The 15,775-nt window shown below is 42.0% G+C and overlaps 1 protein-coding gene across 3 annotated transcripts; it reads right to left on the bottom strand.

Annotated features, from left to right (window-relative positions):
- Positions 1 to 873: 873 nt before the first annotated feature.
- Positions 874 to 6,021, bottom strand: LOC131104881 (homeodomain-interacting protein kinase 1-like). Of its 3 annotated transcripts, XM_058052536.1 has the most exons (12): positions 5,221 to 6,017; positions 5,057 to 5,146; positions 4,774 to 4,981; positions 4,512 to 4,697; positions 3,744 to 3,925; positions 2,345 to 2,468; positions 2,159 to 2,266; positions 2,025 to 2,093; positions 1,764 to 1,957; positions 1,461 to 1,691; positions 1,279 to 1,391; positions 874 to 1,206 (listed from the first exon to the last, which is right to left on the bottom strand). In XM_058052536.1, exons 3-12 carry the CDS (start codon positions 4,963 to 4,965, stop codon positions 1,103 to 1,105), a joined length of 1,503 nt encoding a protein of 500 aa, XP_057908519.1. In that variant the 5' UTR covers positions 4,966 to 4,981; positions 5,057 to 5,146; positions 5,221 to 6,017; the 3' UTR covers positions 874 to 1,102. The 3 variants fall into 3 exon arrangements, with proteins under 3 accessions (XP_057908519.1, XP_057908518.1, XP_057908521.1); XM_058052535.1 differs by having other exon boundaries at positions 4,774 to 5,146; positions 5,221 to 6,020; XM_058052538.1 differs by lacking the exon at positions 2,025 to 2,093 and having other exon boundaries at positions 4,774 to 5,146; positions 5,221 to 6,021.
- Positions 6,022 to 15,775: the final 9,754 nt, after the last annotated feature.

The following is a 15,775-nucleotide window of genomic DNA, read 5'->3' as shown; positions in this document are numbered from 1 at the left end:
TTTTCATATAACCATATTTCAATATGTGAGGAAATTCATTAGATGACAATTGACAATAAGAAAATTTAAATAGTAGGAAAACGAAAAGGAAACAACTCGTAATATATAGAGAAAATAATGTCATATTAAAATTACCGGAATAAAGAAAAAAGAACATTTACCAAAATATTATTGAAGAAGAAAGTTGAAATATTTAGAAAAAAACTAAAGACAATGGTGGAAAAAGAGCCAAGACAGAAGTTCATACTAATAGTACGCCATTTCACCTATATCATAAAGCTGAAATAAATATTTTTTGAAAGACATCTTACTTATTAGCATTACAAAATATAAAAGGGTCCCTTGCCTCCTTTCGTTTCTCAGTATGTGGCCTTCAGTGGCAAAAGGTTGGACACCTTGATGTAGGCGCTGTCGAGTTGCACTATGGGATGCTATGGGATGAGTGCGGCAGTCATCGATTTGAGATACTTGTTGTGTTGGAACAGTTTTGTGCGTATGGTTGTCTTCATATTGCTGACTATTTGATTTGACGATCCAGTTACCGTTAAATCATATGAAAATGTCATACGGTGAAGGTTGTACCATTCTGACTATTAAGGGGCTTTTGATAAACAATTGAAAATTATGTGTGTGTTTAACACTAGGAAGACCAAAGATGGACCAGAGATCAGAGATGACTTAGTGACTCCATGTGGAAGTGTTTCGAAAAGGTTCGAGACAATCACAAAAAAGTGGTGTGACCTTTTGTCAGCAGCTTGTTGCCAAGTTTTGGACTTCTGTTGCCTCCTAGTGGGTCTGAGTTCTCCAAAAAGATCTGATGCGATCATAATCTCCTTTTTGTGTCGCAAAAGGGTCAGACGCTTTTCTAAACATGTTTATTTGAACTTGAACTTCATACAAAAATAGACATTTTCTTCATGACAAAATGAACAGGTAAAATAGAGAGAATACAAAAATAAAGCTATTCATGAAAAATAAAACCTGAATCTAAACAACCATATAGGATAGGCCCAATGGCGCCCGAAACCCAACAATAAGCTTCATTAAAAATATAATTTACTTTTAAAGACAATACAGTTTAAAAAATGGAAAATGAATTAAATCATAATTCACAGATCCCATCAACTTCTTTTGTGGCGTGCGCCTGCACCGTCACCTTGTTCTTTCGCTGGACTGTGGCATCACCACATTCCAGGTGGAGGAGTTCTGAGCAAGAGAGGATGCGTGTAAACACATTCCTTCCAGGGACATTGTGCAGCATGTCATACTGAAGCATACTTATGTGGCTGCTGTGTGGCTGCTGCATCGTGCAGCCCCCACCCTTCCTGGAGCTGTCGATGGATGTCGTGTATTCTGCATCTCTGCTGCTCCTCTTACTTGCAGCGGAGGCGCTGTGCCGACCAAAACGCTCATTTTATTTCTCTTGAATTTGATGGGTGATATTTTTTGTGACCACCTACCGAATGATGATGTCGTCATCATTTGCGTCTTGTTTCCTCTTCCTGCGACCATTGGTGCCCGTCGGCCATGATTCGCCGCTGTTGATCGTGATGACTGACTGGTCCAACATCCTGGGCCCGGTGGTGTGATCCCCACACGTAAAGCTTGACATGTTACAAATGGCCCTAGCAGAGGCCTCCTTGTTCTGGCACGTTCGGCCCATCTCCATGCACTCACGCCAGAGCCTGACGCTAGAAGAGAAGCAATCAAGGAATCGGTCAATGCACGGTGTGAACACCAGCTCACAACTGACGTACACTTACTAAGCACTGTTTGGGAATTTGCCATCAAAGTGGTTCATGGAAATGAATTGGTGCTCCAGAATTTGGCACGGCCTTGCCCGTTTTTGCGGGTACATCTGAAGCATTGTAGATACTAAATCCACAAAGATCTCAAGGTCACACTGCATGGCACGCCAGTCCTCATCGGTGCAGTTGATGGGTCGCACAAAACGAACCTGGATCAGGAAACTTGTTGGGTATTTTCATATTGACACTAAAACTGTGCAATCACAGCAGTCCAACCTCCAGGAGATCTGAAAGCTTGTTTAAAGGTTGAGTGCCATCATAAGCTGTGATCATTTCAGCTCGGTTCTGAACAGAGAGTGTGCGAGTGTCAGATGCAGGCTTCTCATGCAATGACAGGAAGAAGAACATACCTTCAGCCTCCATTTCTTGGCTTTCTTGCGGAAGAAGCACGACGTGAATATTCCTGCATCAAGGAGGCCGGCTGGCAGTTTTCCAAGCGTGGTGCTGATCTGTGACAGCTGTGAACAAGAGATTCTTGGTAAGACTCAGTCAACGCTGCCGTTTCCGCAGATCTTTGGATTGCACATCACACTGACCATGCTGTACTCATCACAGCCGTCAAACAGAGCATGGCCCAGCAGCAGCTCCACAGCGATGCAGCCCAGAGACCACACATCGATAGCCTCGTTGCACTCGTGTCCTAGCAGCACTTCGGGACATCTTATACAGCAGAGGCGTTAAGTTATAGACTGTGAGTCTGTCCGCACGGAAATCTTTTTAGGTTGAAACGGTATTTTATCGTTTCAACCTTTTATCCACACGGTATTTCTACTATGGATCTGTCTACATGGAAACCTTTCTAGGTCGAAACAGTATTTTATCACTTGAGCCTTTCATCAACACGGCATTTCTTGAAAATGGCTTTCAGAGTGGGAAATCTGACAACTTCGCCTTTTCGTTATCATATCTTAGAATGATGACGTGGCCATCCCGTTGATGTCCCATGACAAGAAGGGATCAGTCAACAGCGTCTGACTTCCCAGCGTCTGATATGTAGTATACGCACTGACTGGCAGAGGTAATTCCACTTTGTCGTCAGTCTCCACAAGCCGGACAAGTGGAAGACATTTTTCACCCATGTTCTCTCTCTGTCATGTGGTGGCCAGATGTAGGTTTTCACCCTATGATCCATTCCGTGTGGACATGACTATTGACTGATGCGACACAGAGTGGACGCAATTTTTTTCGACTTTTTCGACCATTCCCATGTGGACAGGACCTTACTATGTCTACACATGAGGAGCAAACATTGTTACTTTTTCCAAAAACTGGAAATCAGGCTGGATTTCAATGAATGCTATGAACTTGGAACTGTCATTTTGTACAACAGTTTGTGACAAAATGCATAGTTGTGTGTGCGCACAGGGCCTTACACTAGATCATGGGTGTCCAAAGTGTGGCTCAGGGGCCATTTTTGACCCCCAGCTTGTTTTTTTATTGGCCCTTGGCATATTGTAAAAATCCATATTAAATGAGGGACAGTACTAGTATATTATTCGATGTAACATGTTTTGGCATGTATAACACCTATTCGGGTAATTTAGCATATATATAGACCGACATTTGATTTGTTTTAGCCTCTTTAATGATCAAAACCCATCCATCCATTTTCTATGCCGCTTATCCTCACTAGGGTTGTGGTTATGCTGGAGCCTAACCCAGCTATCTTTGGCCGATAGGCGGGGTACACCCTGACTGGTAAGGCACATATAGACAATCATTCCCACCAACATTCATACCTATGGACCATTTGGAGTCGCCAATTAACCTAGCATGTTTTTGGAATGTGGGAGGAAACCGGAGTACCCGGAGAAAACCCACGCAAACTCCACCGTGCGGCCCTGATGATCAAAATGGATCCTTCAATTTCTCTTGTGTGCGTTCCTCGGTGGGAAGTTTGTTCACCCTGCTGTAGATGCTTCCTGGGAAACTCACCGGTACCACATGCTCTGCACCGTCGTCCCCCGAGACAGCTCCGAGGCATGTAGAGCCAAGCCAAAGTCAATGACCTTCACCTTCAGCGGCAACTGCAGGTGGTCAACTACCATGACGTTGTCTGGCTTCAGATCGCAGTGGACAATCCCCACACTCTTCAGGAACTGCAGTGCAGTGGCCAACTTGAATAAGATACAATCATGGACATTAGATCCAATACAATACTGCTATTAATGTACTTTCATTATGTACTTGGGCAGAGTGAAGTGATCACCAAGCAATCACGAGACAGACAAATCATGCACACTCCTAATCATGGCAAGGGATTTGAGTCTTGAATGTTACATGCTATATTCATTGTACGTATAACAATATACAATGTACAATTTATATACAATTTGAGACTCTGACAGGAAATTTGGGAATGTCATAAAATGAAAATTCAACCCTTCTTTTGTGAGGCCACAGTGCCACTTTACAGCTGTGCTGATCCAAAACAGGCAGCTGCTGTCATTCTCCACTGGGTCCAGAAGTTGGCCAAGGACAAAGCTTGTTCTCCTTACCAACCTCAGTCAAAGGTGGGGTTCCTCATTCCTCTTTACAGCAGGATTACACAGAGCATCCCTAAGTATGATTTGTGTCTGTTGTGGAGTTCATAAAAGGCCACACCCACCATTAAGGTTACTGATGCCGTGACAGGGTCACGTCAAGATCAATGACCGTGCTGCTTCCCATTGCATCAAAACCAACAAGAAGTGTATCGTCAACCTGTTGCAGAACAGGTCGGATCTCCATCAGCGACAAAGGAAGGCGCCACTCGAGCAGCTGATGGAGGCTCATGTCCAGCTTCTCAAATTCCAGACAAAACTGCCCCTGAAAGGTGAAGGAGTCGTTCCAGCTCACAATATTGAACCGGTCCGAGCCACGTGCCTTCAGCTCAATCAGAACGCGCTCCTGCAGTGAACAGAAAAATCACAGGATCACGCAGTGTGCACGTGAAGCGTATGGATTTAACTTGTCAGGTATGCACCTCATCCTTGGCCTCCTCCATCTTGCTGCTGTCCTTGATCACCTTCAAAGCTACGGTCTCGCCCGATGACATCTTCCTGCACTGGACCACCTCACCAAAGGACCCAGCCCCGAGAACTTCCTCCATCGTGTAGCTACAGGTGGGAGAGGAGATCTGGCACTCAAGAGTCACCGATAAGTTGGAACGCTCCATCGTCTGGTTCCTCACGCTGGAGTGGAAAGAGGGCAAAACCTTTCCGAGCCATGTCTTCACAGGCATGAAACCTCTGGACTTCAACACCCACCAGTGAAAGGTAGAACTCCGACTGCATTCGACCGGGGCATTAAATGAAACGCTATATCTTTGCTTAGAAACATTCCCACCGATCTGCAGACTGGGAGGTCAAAGATGATACAGTTAAACATCAGGGTTTTATTTGTCAGGGCTTGCACAAAAGACAACACTTACCAGTTGCATGTGTGAGCCACTTGGACATTTCCTGTAGTATGATTTTTTTTAGAAGTCAAATTGATCAATTTAGGTAACAGTGGCTGTTAATAATGAGAAAAAAGCTAAATGAAAAAAAAATACACGAGTACAAAATGGTGCAACAAACAGGCATCTAAGGCAAAAACCAGCAGCAAAGAACATTTATGTGACATCATAGTCAAATGACCTGTGTCTTTGTGACGATCTCAAAGAATAAAGATGTTTAGCAGGTTGCCACTTGTAACCATGACAACAAAAACCAAAACAAATATGTACAGGCAGTCTTCCCGATGCTGAATCCCGATTCCGCCCCTTATTCCTCACCTTAGGTCTTAGCCCTGGGCCACAGGACTCAAGTAAGGCTAACGCAGTGGTTCCCAAAGGTTTTTTGCAGATGAAATTACCTTCAGACATTTTGATGAGCCTGTTGGCTGTATATGTTATGTAATTTACTTCCATATGTATAATTTCTGGATTGATAAATATTGTTATAGTGCTGGTTGTAAGTCGTTATTTAAGGGAGACCTAAGTTTGGCTAAAAAGTGTTCTGAGGTAGATTATCTTGATGTGCTCTCCCATAGAGCAGCTACACACAATAACCTGCACAGGTTTTGAGCCATCTCAAACTTCTTTTAGGGCTAACTTAATTTGATTTAATTTTCTGAAACTTTGGCATCGTTTAACACGAGAATACAACATTGTAACTGCATTTAGAGATCAGAAAAGTGGGAAAAGGATAAGGTCCCCTTTAAGTATCACCATTGTGAGGCCGGGATTTTTAGAAAGCACAAAAATGTAATGCGACTGCATTCCGAGCCACAGTCTTGGAGTGGCAGCTACATCTGTTTGGCCACTCGGTTTCTTCTGGCATCTTGCTCAACATTTGTTCAAGTTCTGACCTTGAAGAGTCCTGTTTCATGTTGAGTCATCAAACTCTGATGTCATGCCACACTTCACAGTCAGAGTCAAATTGGGACCCGTCCATTAGTGTGCCATAAGAGATTTGGTCCAATTTGTGGCACATGTGCAAATAGACTTTCACTTGTATAGCGCTGTTCTACCTTCAAGGTACTCAAAGCACTTTGACACTATTACCACAGTTACTTCGACATGGTCATGGGAGGACGGAGGATCGAACCAGCAGGCGGCCGCTGTGCCATCTGAGCCATGCTGCCCCAACGTTTTAATAGCTCCTTGTATTTTCCCAGTTGGATATTTTGTCTTGTGTCAGTGGGTGTGTTAAGAATTTTAGTGGGAATTTAAGGGATGTTCCAATTGGGATTTCATGCTGCCGATACCGATAATCCATGAGTGAAATGATCCAATACCAATACCGATCACAATCACGCAGTGTAAATGTTTAAATGAGAAGAAAAGTACCCACATTTTCAAATGCAAATGTTTCCTTTCTATGTGAGCATGTGTAACTTTTGATTCTGTGAAGGCCTCGAAAATGTAATTGCTCTTAAATGGCAGAAACAAAACCACCTTAATAAGACACAGAAAACAGGCACAAAGGTTTGACCTTCCCACATGGTGGAAAAGCTGACTCCTGCACTTGTAGCTGCGGCTGAACTGTAAATATTCAAACAAAGGAAGGTTCTCACTCTACTTTATCAATGGAAAAAATCAACCTGTTTGTTTTGGTTTGAACATAACCTTCATACAAATGTTTTTAATCTCTAGTTTTATTTAAACCTCCAGCAGCAGTTATCGGTAAATCTGTAAAACTGTGGCGACTGCTGATGCTGGTTAGAATGACTGTCATTAATTGACTCTGCCATTAATTCATCAGGCTTGGGGGAAGAGAGACGTATTCTGAACCTTAACAATATTCCTCACATCTGCGTGTTAGACAAACCAGTTATGTTATATGATCCGCATTCTCTATGGCATCATAGCGTGCACATCAGTCAAAGCTGGTGCACGTGTTGTCAGTCTAGTCAAATGTGTCCGTTGTCAGCAATTATGGAGACCAAAATTGAATGTTCTGATGTCCTTGTGTGCCCTATGTACACGGCAAGATGCATCAGCAGGCTTCAAACATGCGTATGCATCTTTTAGATTGCAGATTCAGATGACGATTGCACAAGAATCCGATGGAAACTGTGATTGCTACGCTTTTGTAAGATTGCTGGATAAATGCATTCAATTCTTGCTGATCAACCTGATGATGCACGTTTGTATGATAGAAACATGATAACAAAGGCTATTTATAAAAATAGAGCTAAGAGTTGGAACCACCATCATGCATAATATCTTGTGGAATGTCTGCATACCTCACAAGACCTCAATTCAACTTTTACTAAAAGGTTAAGTCTGTCCATGTAGAGCTACATATTTATATTATTGCAACAACGCAATCCACCAGAAGGAGTGTTGCGGGAAGAGTAAGAGAAGCGGAATAATAAAGAACAATGGAAGCTGCAGACTTACATTAAAAGGAGTACATGTTTTAATACTTAAAAATAAAAAAGGGGGCTGTATCTACGCAACACAGCACATCACATCACTTATGATCGTGCATTAATAAGTACATGATATTATTTAATACTTACAGTATCATGCCATATTTGATGATTTTTTAAGCTTTTTTAAAGCAAAATAGATATTGTTCATTGTTAACCAGAGCAAAGTAACTCTTGGTAGAACGCACAGAAAAGGGAAATAAATACTGTATGTGTTCATGTTTCACATAATGATTGTGAATGAGCCATCATTCCATCTTCTTCTGCTGATCTGAGGTCAGTTTACAGGGGCAACAGTCTAAGATGAGAAGCTAGACTTTCTTCTCCCCGACTGTTCCGTCGGCTGAGAGACTGTCTCACCAACTCGTCTCTCCAAACCTTTCGGCAGATAGGATACCTGTTGCATTCAGCCCTATTAACTTATTTTTACACTTTTTGGTTGTTGAGAATGTTAAAATGCCAGTGCAGTTTAAAGTATTTCAGATGGTGAATACCCGAATCAAAATAAGATACACTCTTAAAAATGCTGGGTTAAAAACAACCCAATCTGGGTTGTTTTTCAACCCAACGCTGGTTAAATATAGGACCAACCTCGCGTTGGGTTATTTTAACCCAACAACTTGGGTTGGTTCTCTTAACCCAACAATTGGGTTGTACATTGGTTTGTTCAAATGACCCAACGCTGGGTTCATATTTACTACACGGCTGGGTTATTTCAACCCAGCAAGTTGGGTTGCCAATATACCATATATATTTATATATATGTATATATATATTTTATTTATTATTTATTTATTTTTATTGTATGCTAATACTATTAATAATATATTACAATGATAATGACACCGATGTAACAATAAAATATTTATTAAAATTCAACATTTCCAGAACATACAAATATAACAACTCACAACATTTCCTTCACATATGAACAAATTATGTACAAAAAAAATAACATTTTAAGAACAAGTGAGGGGGACAGCTATGAGAGAGTGATATATACATAGAACAAAAGGCTCTGTGAGCAGCAGCACAAATGGGGAGGCGATTCTGCCTGCTGCAAGTATTCCACCATGTTAGCTCCGACCTATGATGAGAAAAGAAAAAAAGGTAAGTATTTTGTAAGTATTTCTAGCAGTGCAGAGCAATTGTCATCAGCTCTCTACTGAAGCTATTTCAATATACATTCTACAGGGAGAAGTATGACACCTGTAAATTCAATGGAGTGTTCAACAATTTATTCAGGGGGTTTGGCCAGTCTTATGTTTGGTCTGTGGTTTATACGTCACACATCACTATGGAGTAACAACTTACACCAAGTTACATCTTGTAAGAATAGTGCTTCATGAAATGAGAATCACAGCCAAATGTTACGTTGTCACACATTCCACGAAATACAATCTTTTCAAGTAGCTCCTCATAAAAAGAGTCCTTCTTTAAAACTGTGCAAAAGAACAACTGGAGTCATTTCACAATTCATTTACATTTTAATTTCTATTGAAAGGTAAATTACTTACGGGCTTAACATCGAGGAAGGCTCTCTTCACCTCCTGAATACTCGCCCGGACCAATTTCCTGCCCTTTTTAAACACAGGCGGAGGGAGCAGGATGGGCAGAAGCGTCAGGGCGACTTCTCCCCTGGCATCTGTAGGACAATTATGGGTGTCATTACCAGATGGTTGAGAACATGAGTTTTAAATAATATAATATAATATTACAATTTTAGATAAAACTGTCTTGTTTTCAATATGTCCCACTACTGTGCAGTGTTGTCGTATTGCAATCAACCCTAACATAATATTAAGAAAATGTCTCGATTATGTTTACTTGGTCAATTTAAAAACACAAAAACACACCCCAAACATTTTTTTACCAATTGGGATCATAATGTGTACCATAGAGAGTTTGTCATCATTGTCTAGAGCAGTGGTGAGCAAACTTTTTGACTATAACAGCAATATATATTGGAATCACAAGATGGATCACAATCAAAATCAAATCAAAATTTGGGTATTGGTACAAGCTACAGTGACTGTCCCACCGCCATGTCTTATGTATAGAACATATAGTAGGCACAGTAGCTACTGTAAAACAATACCCATAAAATGAAGGCATGAAGATGACTTACCTTTCAATCAGCCCCGGTAGCTGCCACTCAGTCAATTTGGAACTGACAAACTCATCCATAGATGCTTTTCAGCGAACTGAAACATCACAAAGAGAGTCCATAAGAACAAACATACCATGAAATGAACTAAGATTCAGTAGTCCAAACGTATTCTCCACATTTATATGCGACTTACAAAACTGTCGTCGAATTCGCGCCCAAACTAGTTGAAACTGCTAAGTATACAGTGGACTATCGGTGGCTAACGGAAGCCCGCTAGCATGCAGCAGTCTAGCTTAAAAAAAACACCGGTTCATCAGCACGCTCGTATTAATTCACGAGATTCTTTAACTTGATATCACATAAAATGGCAAATTGACGAGATAACTGACGTTGTCCTCATAACTATCACACATAGTGCATTTCTCTTGTAACTTCAACAACATAGTTTGGTTCCTACATAGCTCGCCAGCGAATGTGTTCGCTTGCCACTTTTGGAGGGAATGGAAGTTTGCTAAGGTTACCGATCCATTCCTGAAGCTAGTACTCAACAGTGCTTCACGAACTTACATTTTAACAAGTTTATGAAGCTTTATATAATAATATAAAGTCAATTCTACGGTAAAACAATAGTGGGCATGTAACAAACCTTGCTCCGTGCTGAAATTGGTCTCCTCAGATGAAATGTGGGGTCCGAACGAAGTAAGTTTGTGGGCGGGGCTTTGTTGCACGTGTCCAAAATTCTACCCAACGCTTTGGGTTGTCCATAATAACCCATCACAATATAATGGAAATCACAACCCAGCAGCAAATAACTCAGCACCCAACAGAAATAACCCAGCGAATTGGGTTCTCAGAATACCCAACTCAATAAAAATAACCCAATTAAATGACCCAACAGGCTCAACCCAGCGATTGGGTCAAAAAAATAACCCAGCATTTTTAAGAGTGTATAAGGAATCTTTTCTTTGACTATTCCACAGGTTCTGGAGTGAATCTGTACAGAGCTGACTTTGTTGTGTGTGACCCTGCGGTCAAAGGTCAAGAGGCCACCTTTACTTGCCATAGTAAATTTTCACTGCTCGCACGTTTAGTTAAACGTGCATCCGTAGCATGCAGACAGCTGTGGAATTCTTATAATTGCCACATTTATTATGCTACTCTTTGTTCAGACAAACTTGATGCCTTTGCACACTTCGCCTACGGAGAACATGACATGGAGAAATGTTGAAGATAGACTATCCTGTTAACTAGTAGTTGTCTCATCAGTTGTTCAACGTGATCATTTTATCTGTACTATTATTGTCTGCGTGTCACTACTGTTGTTTAAAATTACAGAGGAATTCTGTGAACGCCCTCAAGGCCCCCCGAGCATCGTGTGGGGTGAAGGCAGGCAGAAAATCACATGCCTCGACACAAAAACTGGCCGCCAAGGCGAACGTGTCGTGCTTGTTGTGTCTTCTCCTCAGCCCTTGCAGGAAGAAACTGTTGATGGGGCCTTGTTATGACACACAGATGTGTGCTAAACACAAACACACAAGCATTGAAAAACCTTGTCCGTGTGTTGAAAATGCATCTCATGTCAGCCTTGACCCGTGACAACCTTTTAGCTCTTTACCTGCGTGGTCATTGGTCTTCTTCCAACTCAATCTATCATCTGAACTGTGCTGTGCTGCATGGTCGGTGCGCACGTTTGGGAACTTGCAGCCTCCCACACAAGCATCTACTCAGCACAATGGATTGAATCACATCACAAGTTTGTTCCAATTGGTCTCAGTGCTACAGGTCGCACGCTGAAGCTAGCGCTTCAGTGTTTAAATGTAGTTTTCTGTTTGAAAAGCGAATGTGACATGGGAAATAAGATGTAGAAGCAGCAATTCCAAAAGCTCCCCCCACCCCCCTCTGATCTGCAGTAAGAGGATCTGTGGGCCTGGATTTGGCATGACAGCTGTACAAGGCACCAGGCTCCCAAGAACACCATATCTATTTGTTTTGAATACTGTTTGCTGCAGGATAATATTTCCTTGTCGTTGCTAGTAGTTTGGTCTGCCTTGTGGCAGGGGTGGAGCTGTCAAATGTGGTTTGCAGAAATAAAGACACAAACTTTACTTCCTTGCCGGCTGTACAGGTGAATTAGACCAGCAGGATTGATGACTATTTTGGTGCCTTCCATGTTACTTACCTGGGAATAGCTCAATTTCTTCTCCATCTAAAAAAATGCTACATTGTTGTAATGAACATACTTTTCAGAATTCTGACATTTTTTCATTGATCTTATGTAATATTCTAATTTTCTGAGACACTGCATTTTGGCTTTTTAAGAAAAAAATGTTTGAAATGTTTCACTCTGTGTAGTGGCCCACCAAACAGGACATCCCCCTGGGCCAAGCGCCATTGCTCTTTTCAAACCTGAGCGTGGCCCGTACCCTTCTCTCTTATCTGCCTTTGACTCTGTGGAGCAGCCTCTCAGTCAGCGCTAGCTGAGAGTATGCTCTTGTTGCGGTATCATGTGTCCTGGGAATGGTCCTAGACATGGTTCTGGCCGTAGCTCCCAGGGAACCAAACATGGGAACAAGCGCTTCCATCCAGCTGACCTGGATCTGAAATGTGACAAATGGCGGAAAGGGGAGCGCTTGTGGCTTAGTGCCAACAAGGAAAGAGACACTGTTCATCATGCATATTTCCACATGTGAAATTTTAGAATCACTACTTCCAAAAATGCGGAACGGACAAGTTTAGCACATCTGATAAGGATCTGCAACGCTCATGGAAAACTTTCCAAGCCAACCGGCTCATGTCTTCATGCTGGTTTACGTGGCTGTTTGTTTTGTGTTGATATGTGAGCGCCCCAAGGACAGAACCTTTTGGACCACTGATGTGATGTTTAGCTGAAACCTCCAAGCCCTCTGAGAAAACCACAGAGAAAGAGTTTACAATCCCATTTTTTATTTTTTTTTTAATTGAAAAACATATTTTTTCTAAATAGCTGCCACTTATAAATAGCTCTTTCCAGCTCAGGCACATTTTCCATTCCTAGGAGATGTGTGCATGATACGGGGGCCACAAGAAATGCAGAAAGTAGGTCTTGTGCTTTTACGAGCGTCAGACTTGACACATTTATAGTGTGATTGGAGGTTATTGCAGTGCAGCCTGCCAGCGCTCCTTTGTCAGCAAATTTCAACAAACCATTCTTCTTCACTCCAGATGGACTTGTCTCTTTGACAGTTGTTTTGTTTATTGGGCAGGTGGCGTGTTGACTGCTCGATCGGAAAAGCTGGAGTCGGGGCTACACTGACCCAGTGGTGGACTGGGATTGTGGGAAAGCCATCACTCATTATATTTTGCGCTGAAGCAACTGTTCAAACTGCAACATGGTCACTGCAGGAAGTTGGAAGCATGCCGCTGTGACCGTCTGTGGGCCAAACATTTTCCCGATGATGCCGTAGATTACAACCAGCAAACTCAAAGCTTATTTTCATGAGTTGAAAATACTCATGAAATTTTCATGACAAGGATGTCACATTCTTTAATGAGGTAGACCCAGTGACCCTAAGATATGGCCGACTCATCACAGATGGGATCAGAGCCTTCTGTCCCAGCGAGAAAAGAATACAAGTGGTCTTCTTATGGATCAAACCCACCAGTCTTGGTGCTTTCGAGATAAATCTTAAAAACTCAATCATTTGTGTTCTTTGAATAGACGTGCTCTATCCAACATCTGGAACCAATGATGCGCTTGCATCCATGCAGATGTGCAGGCAGGGTTGCAGAGGTTTTGTGTATGACTTGCCGCTGTAGGTCTTCAAACCCATTGTAACACCCTGCGAGGCTTCCCAAAACAGTATATTTCTCAAACACGGTGCTTCCCAGAGAATTTACAGTTATCACAGTGATTGACATTTTTTTCCACAGCAAACACAGCAACGGCTGTTGTAGAAATATGATGCTCGTCTCGTCCCAAAAGATTTATTTTTCCTAGGAATCTCCACCATTAGGCATGCTACAGCAGGTGTTTCACTCATTCATTTCTCTGAATATTATGCGAATGTGCTTGGTGGGAATCAAAAACCACGAACACCATCTGCACCGATTATTCAGGGAGCGTGGACTTGTGAGCTTCCCAATGCCAAACACTCTACATATTCCGGTCATCAAGCATGCACGGTGATGCTTTGTGTCAATGGCGACCAGCTGGGTCATCTGGCAAGCGGCTATCAAACTACAGTACAGTACAGTGCGAAGTCACGTGGAGAGGAGCGTTAACAGACGGAATAGGCAGACAGTAGTAATACATTCATTTAAAGATTGAAAAGGTCAAGATCAACGTGTCTTTCCTCCCTTCAAGAACCAACATCTGTCATTTTTGTTTGTGCTGGATGATGATCATCATCATTATATAAGCAAAGACATTGGAAGGATTTTGACTCCAACGATGTCTGACTGTTTTGCACTCTAGTTCATTCTGCCTCTTTTTTTAAATATAAACTGCTTTGTGATGCTAACGCCAGGCTCTGAGAGCTCTTCCATAACTGCTCGCAGTCGGTTCTGACAGATAACAAAGTAGGTCAGGATGTAAAAGCCAAGCTGCAAATAGAAGCAGGACAGAATGGGAGAGAATCCTCAATAAGAGCAACATGAATTAACTGCAATAGAAACAAAAATGGACTCAAGGTGAGTAACTATGGGTACAGATACAGTATATTGGAATAGAGCAGTTGTTCCCAAACCTTTTACAGTCAGGTACCCCTTCAGACATTTGACCTAAAGCCACGTACCCCGTACGTCTGCACACGTCAAAAACATAAACCTTATTATGTTAATGAACTTGAAATATTGAAGATAATTCATTGGTTCATTCATGTTATAGTAATTGTGAGTTAAAGATTTGTATTTTGCATGGTGACATTGTGATAAAGTTTGACCGTTATCATCCTACATATCTTTTATTCCACTCTGATATTGGCTTCCTTCCCTTTCCCTTTATTTGAGCTTCACTTTTTTGTCCACTCAGGATGGCTATGGTTTAAGTCTGCATATTCATTACATAGTAAATTGAAGGGGAAAGTTGACCGATCATGATAAAGCAGTATCTGTCCACAGGTTTGTATAACATTGACATCTGTTAGAAGTAGGACGCTTTCTAACATTGTCTTATTGTCTTAAGCGGTTGGTCTGGTAAATATCACCTACTTTACTTTGGGCTGCATGTGCATGTGTGGCTGTGTTTGCTGTGATATACAACAGCAGCACTGACAGCAGTTTGCTAGTTTGGATCCTGCGTGTTGAGTATGAAGTGTCCATGATCTGACTGGAATCTTTCTATGGTGTCCCAACTCTAAAAGAACCACTACCCCCTTCTTAATAGTATCTAGAATACAAAAATACACGCAACCATCAATAAAGCCTCATTTTCGTGTGAATCTCCACTCACATCAGAATGAATTGTGGAGATACCGAGTATCCACCTGTCACCATTCATACATTTTATGGGCCATTGCTCAATAAACTTTGGGAAACACTTATGTATTACAGGAATATTAAGGAAACCACATGATCAGGAACATCATCATCTTCATAGCATCACCATTCACTTAGCAGCGATCAAGAGGAGACTTTGATGACTTGTTACTCAGTATACGGACTATGGTTGGTGTCATCTTATTAGCTGGGAGATGAATCATGAATGGTGTGCATTCATTGGCTGTGTGCACCATGAGGGAAAACGGGGGCTGCTGGGTGTGATGTTCCAAAAAAGGTCAAGGGCGAAAGTCAAACAGGGGTCAGATCATGTGAAGAGAGACTGCGGGCAACGTGAAACCTGACCTACGCCGAGGAAGAAAAGCCTTTCAAAGGTCAGTTTCAGTTGCAGGCCAAATGACGAGCATGAGCACAGTGTGTGTAATATGCTTCCAAAGCTCTTCTCTCATCGGATCAGTGAGACAGGAAATAGCTGCACATT

This window comes from Doryrhamphus excisus, chromosome 16 (genome assembly GCF_030265055.1).
Source record: "Doryrhamphus excisus isolate RoL2022-K1 chromosome 16, RoL_Dexc_1.0, whole genome shotgun sequence".
Lineage (NCBI taxonomy): Eukaryota > Metazoa > Chordata > Actinopteri > Syngnathiformes > Syngnathidae > Doryrhamphus > Doryrhamphus excisus.
This window is presented reverse-complemented; position numbering and strand designations above follow the sequence as displayed.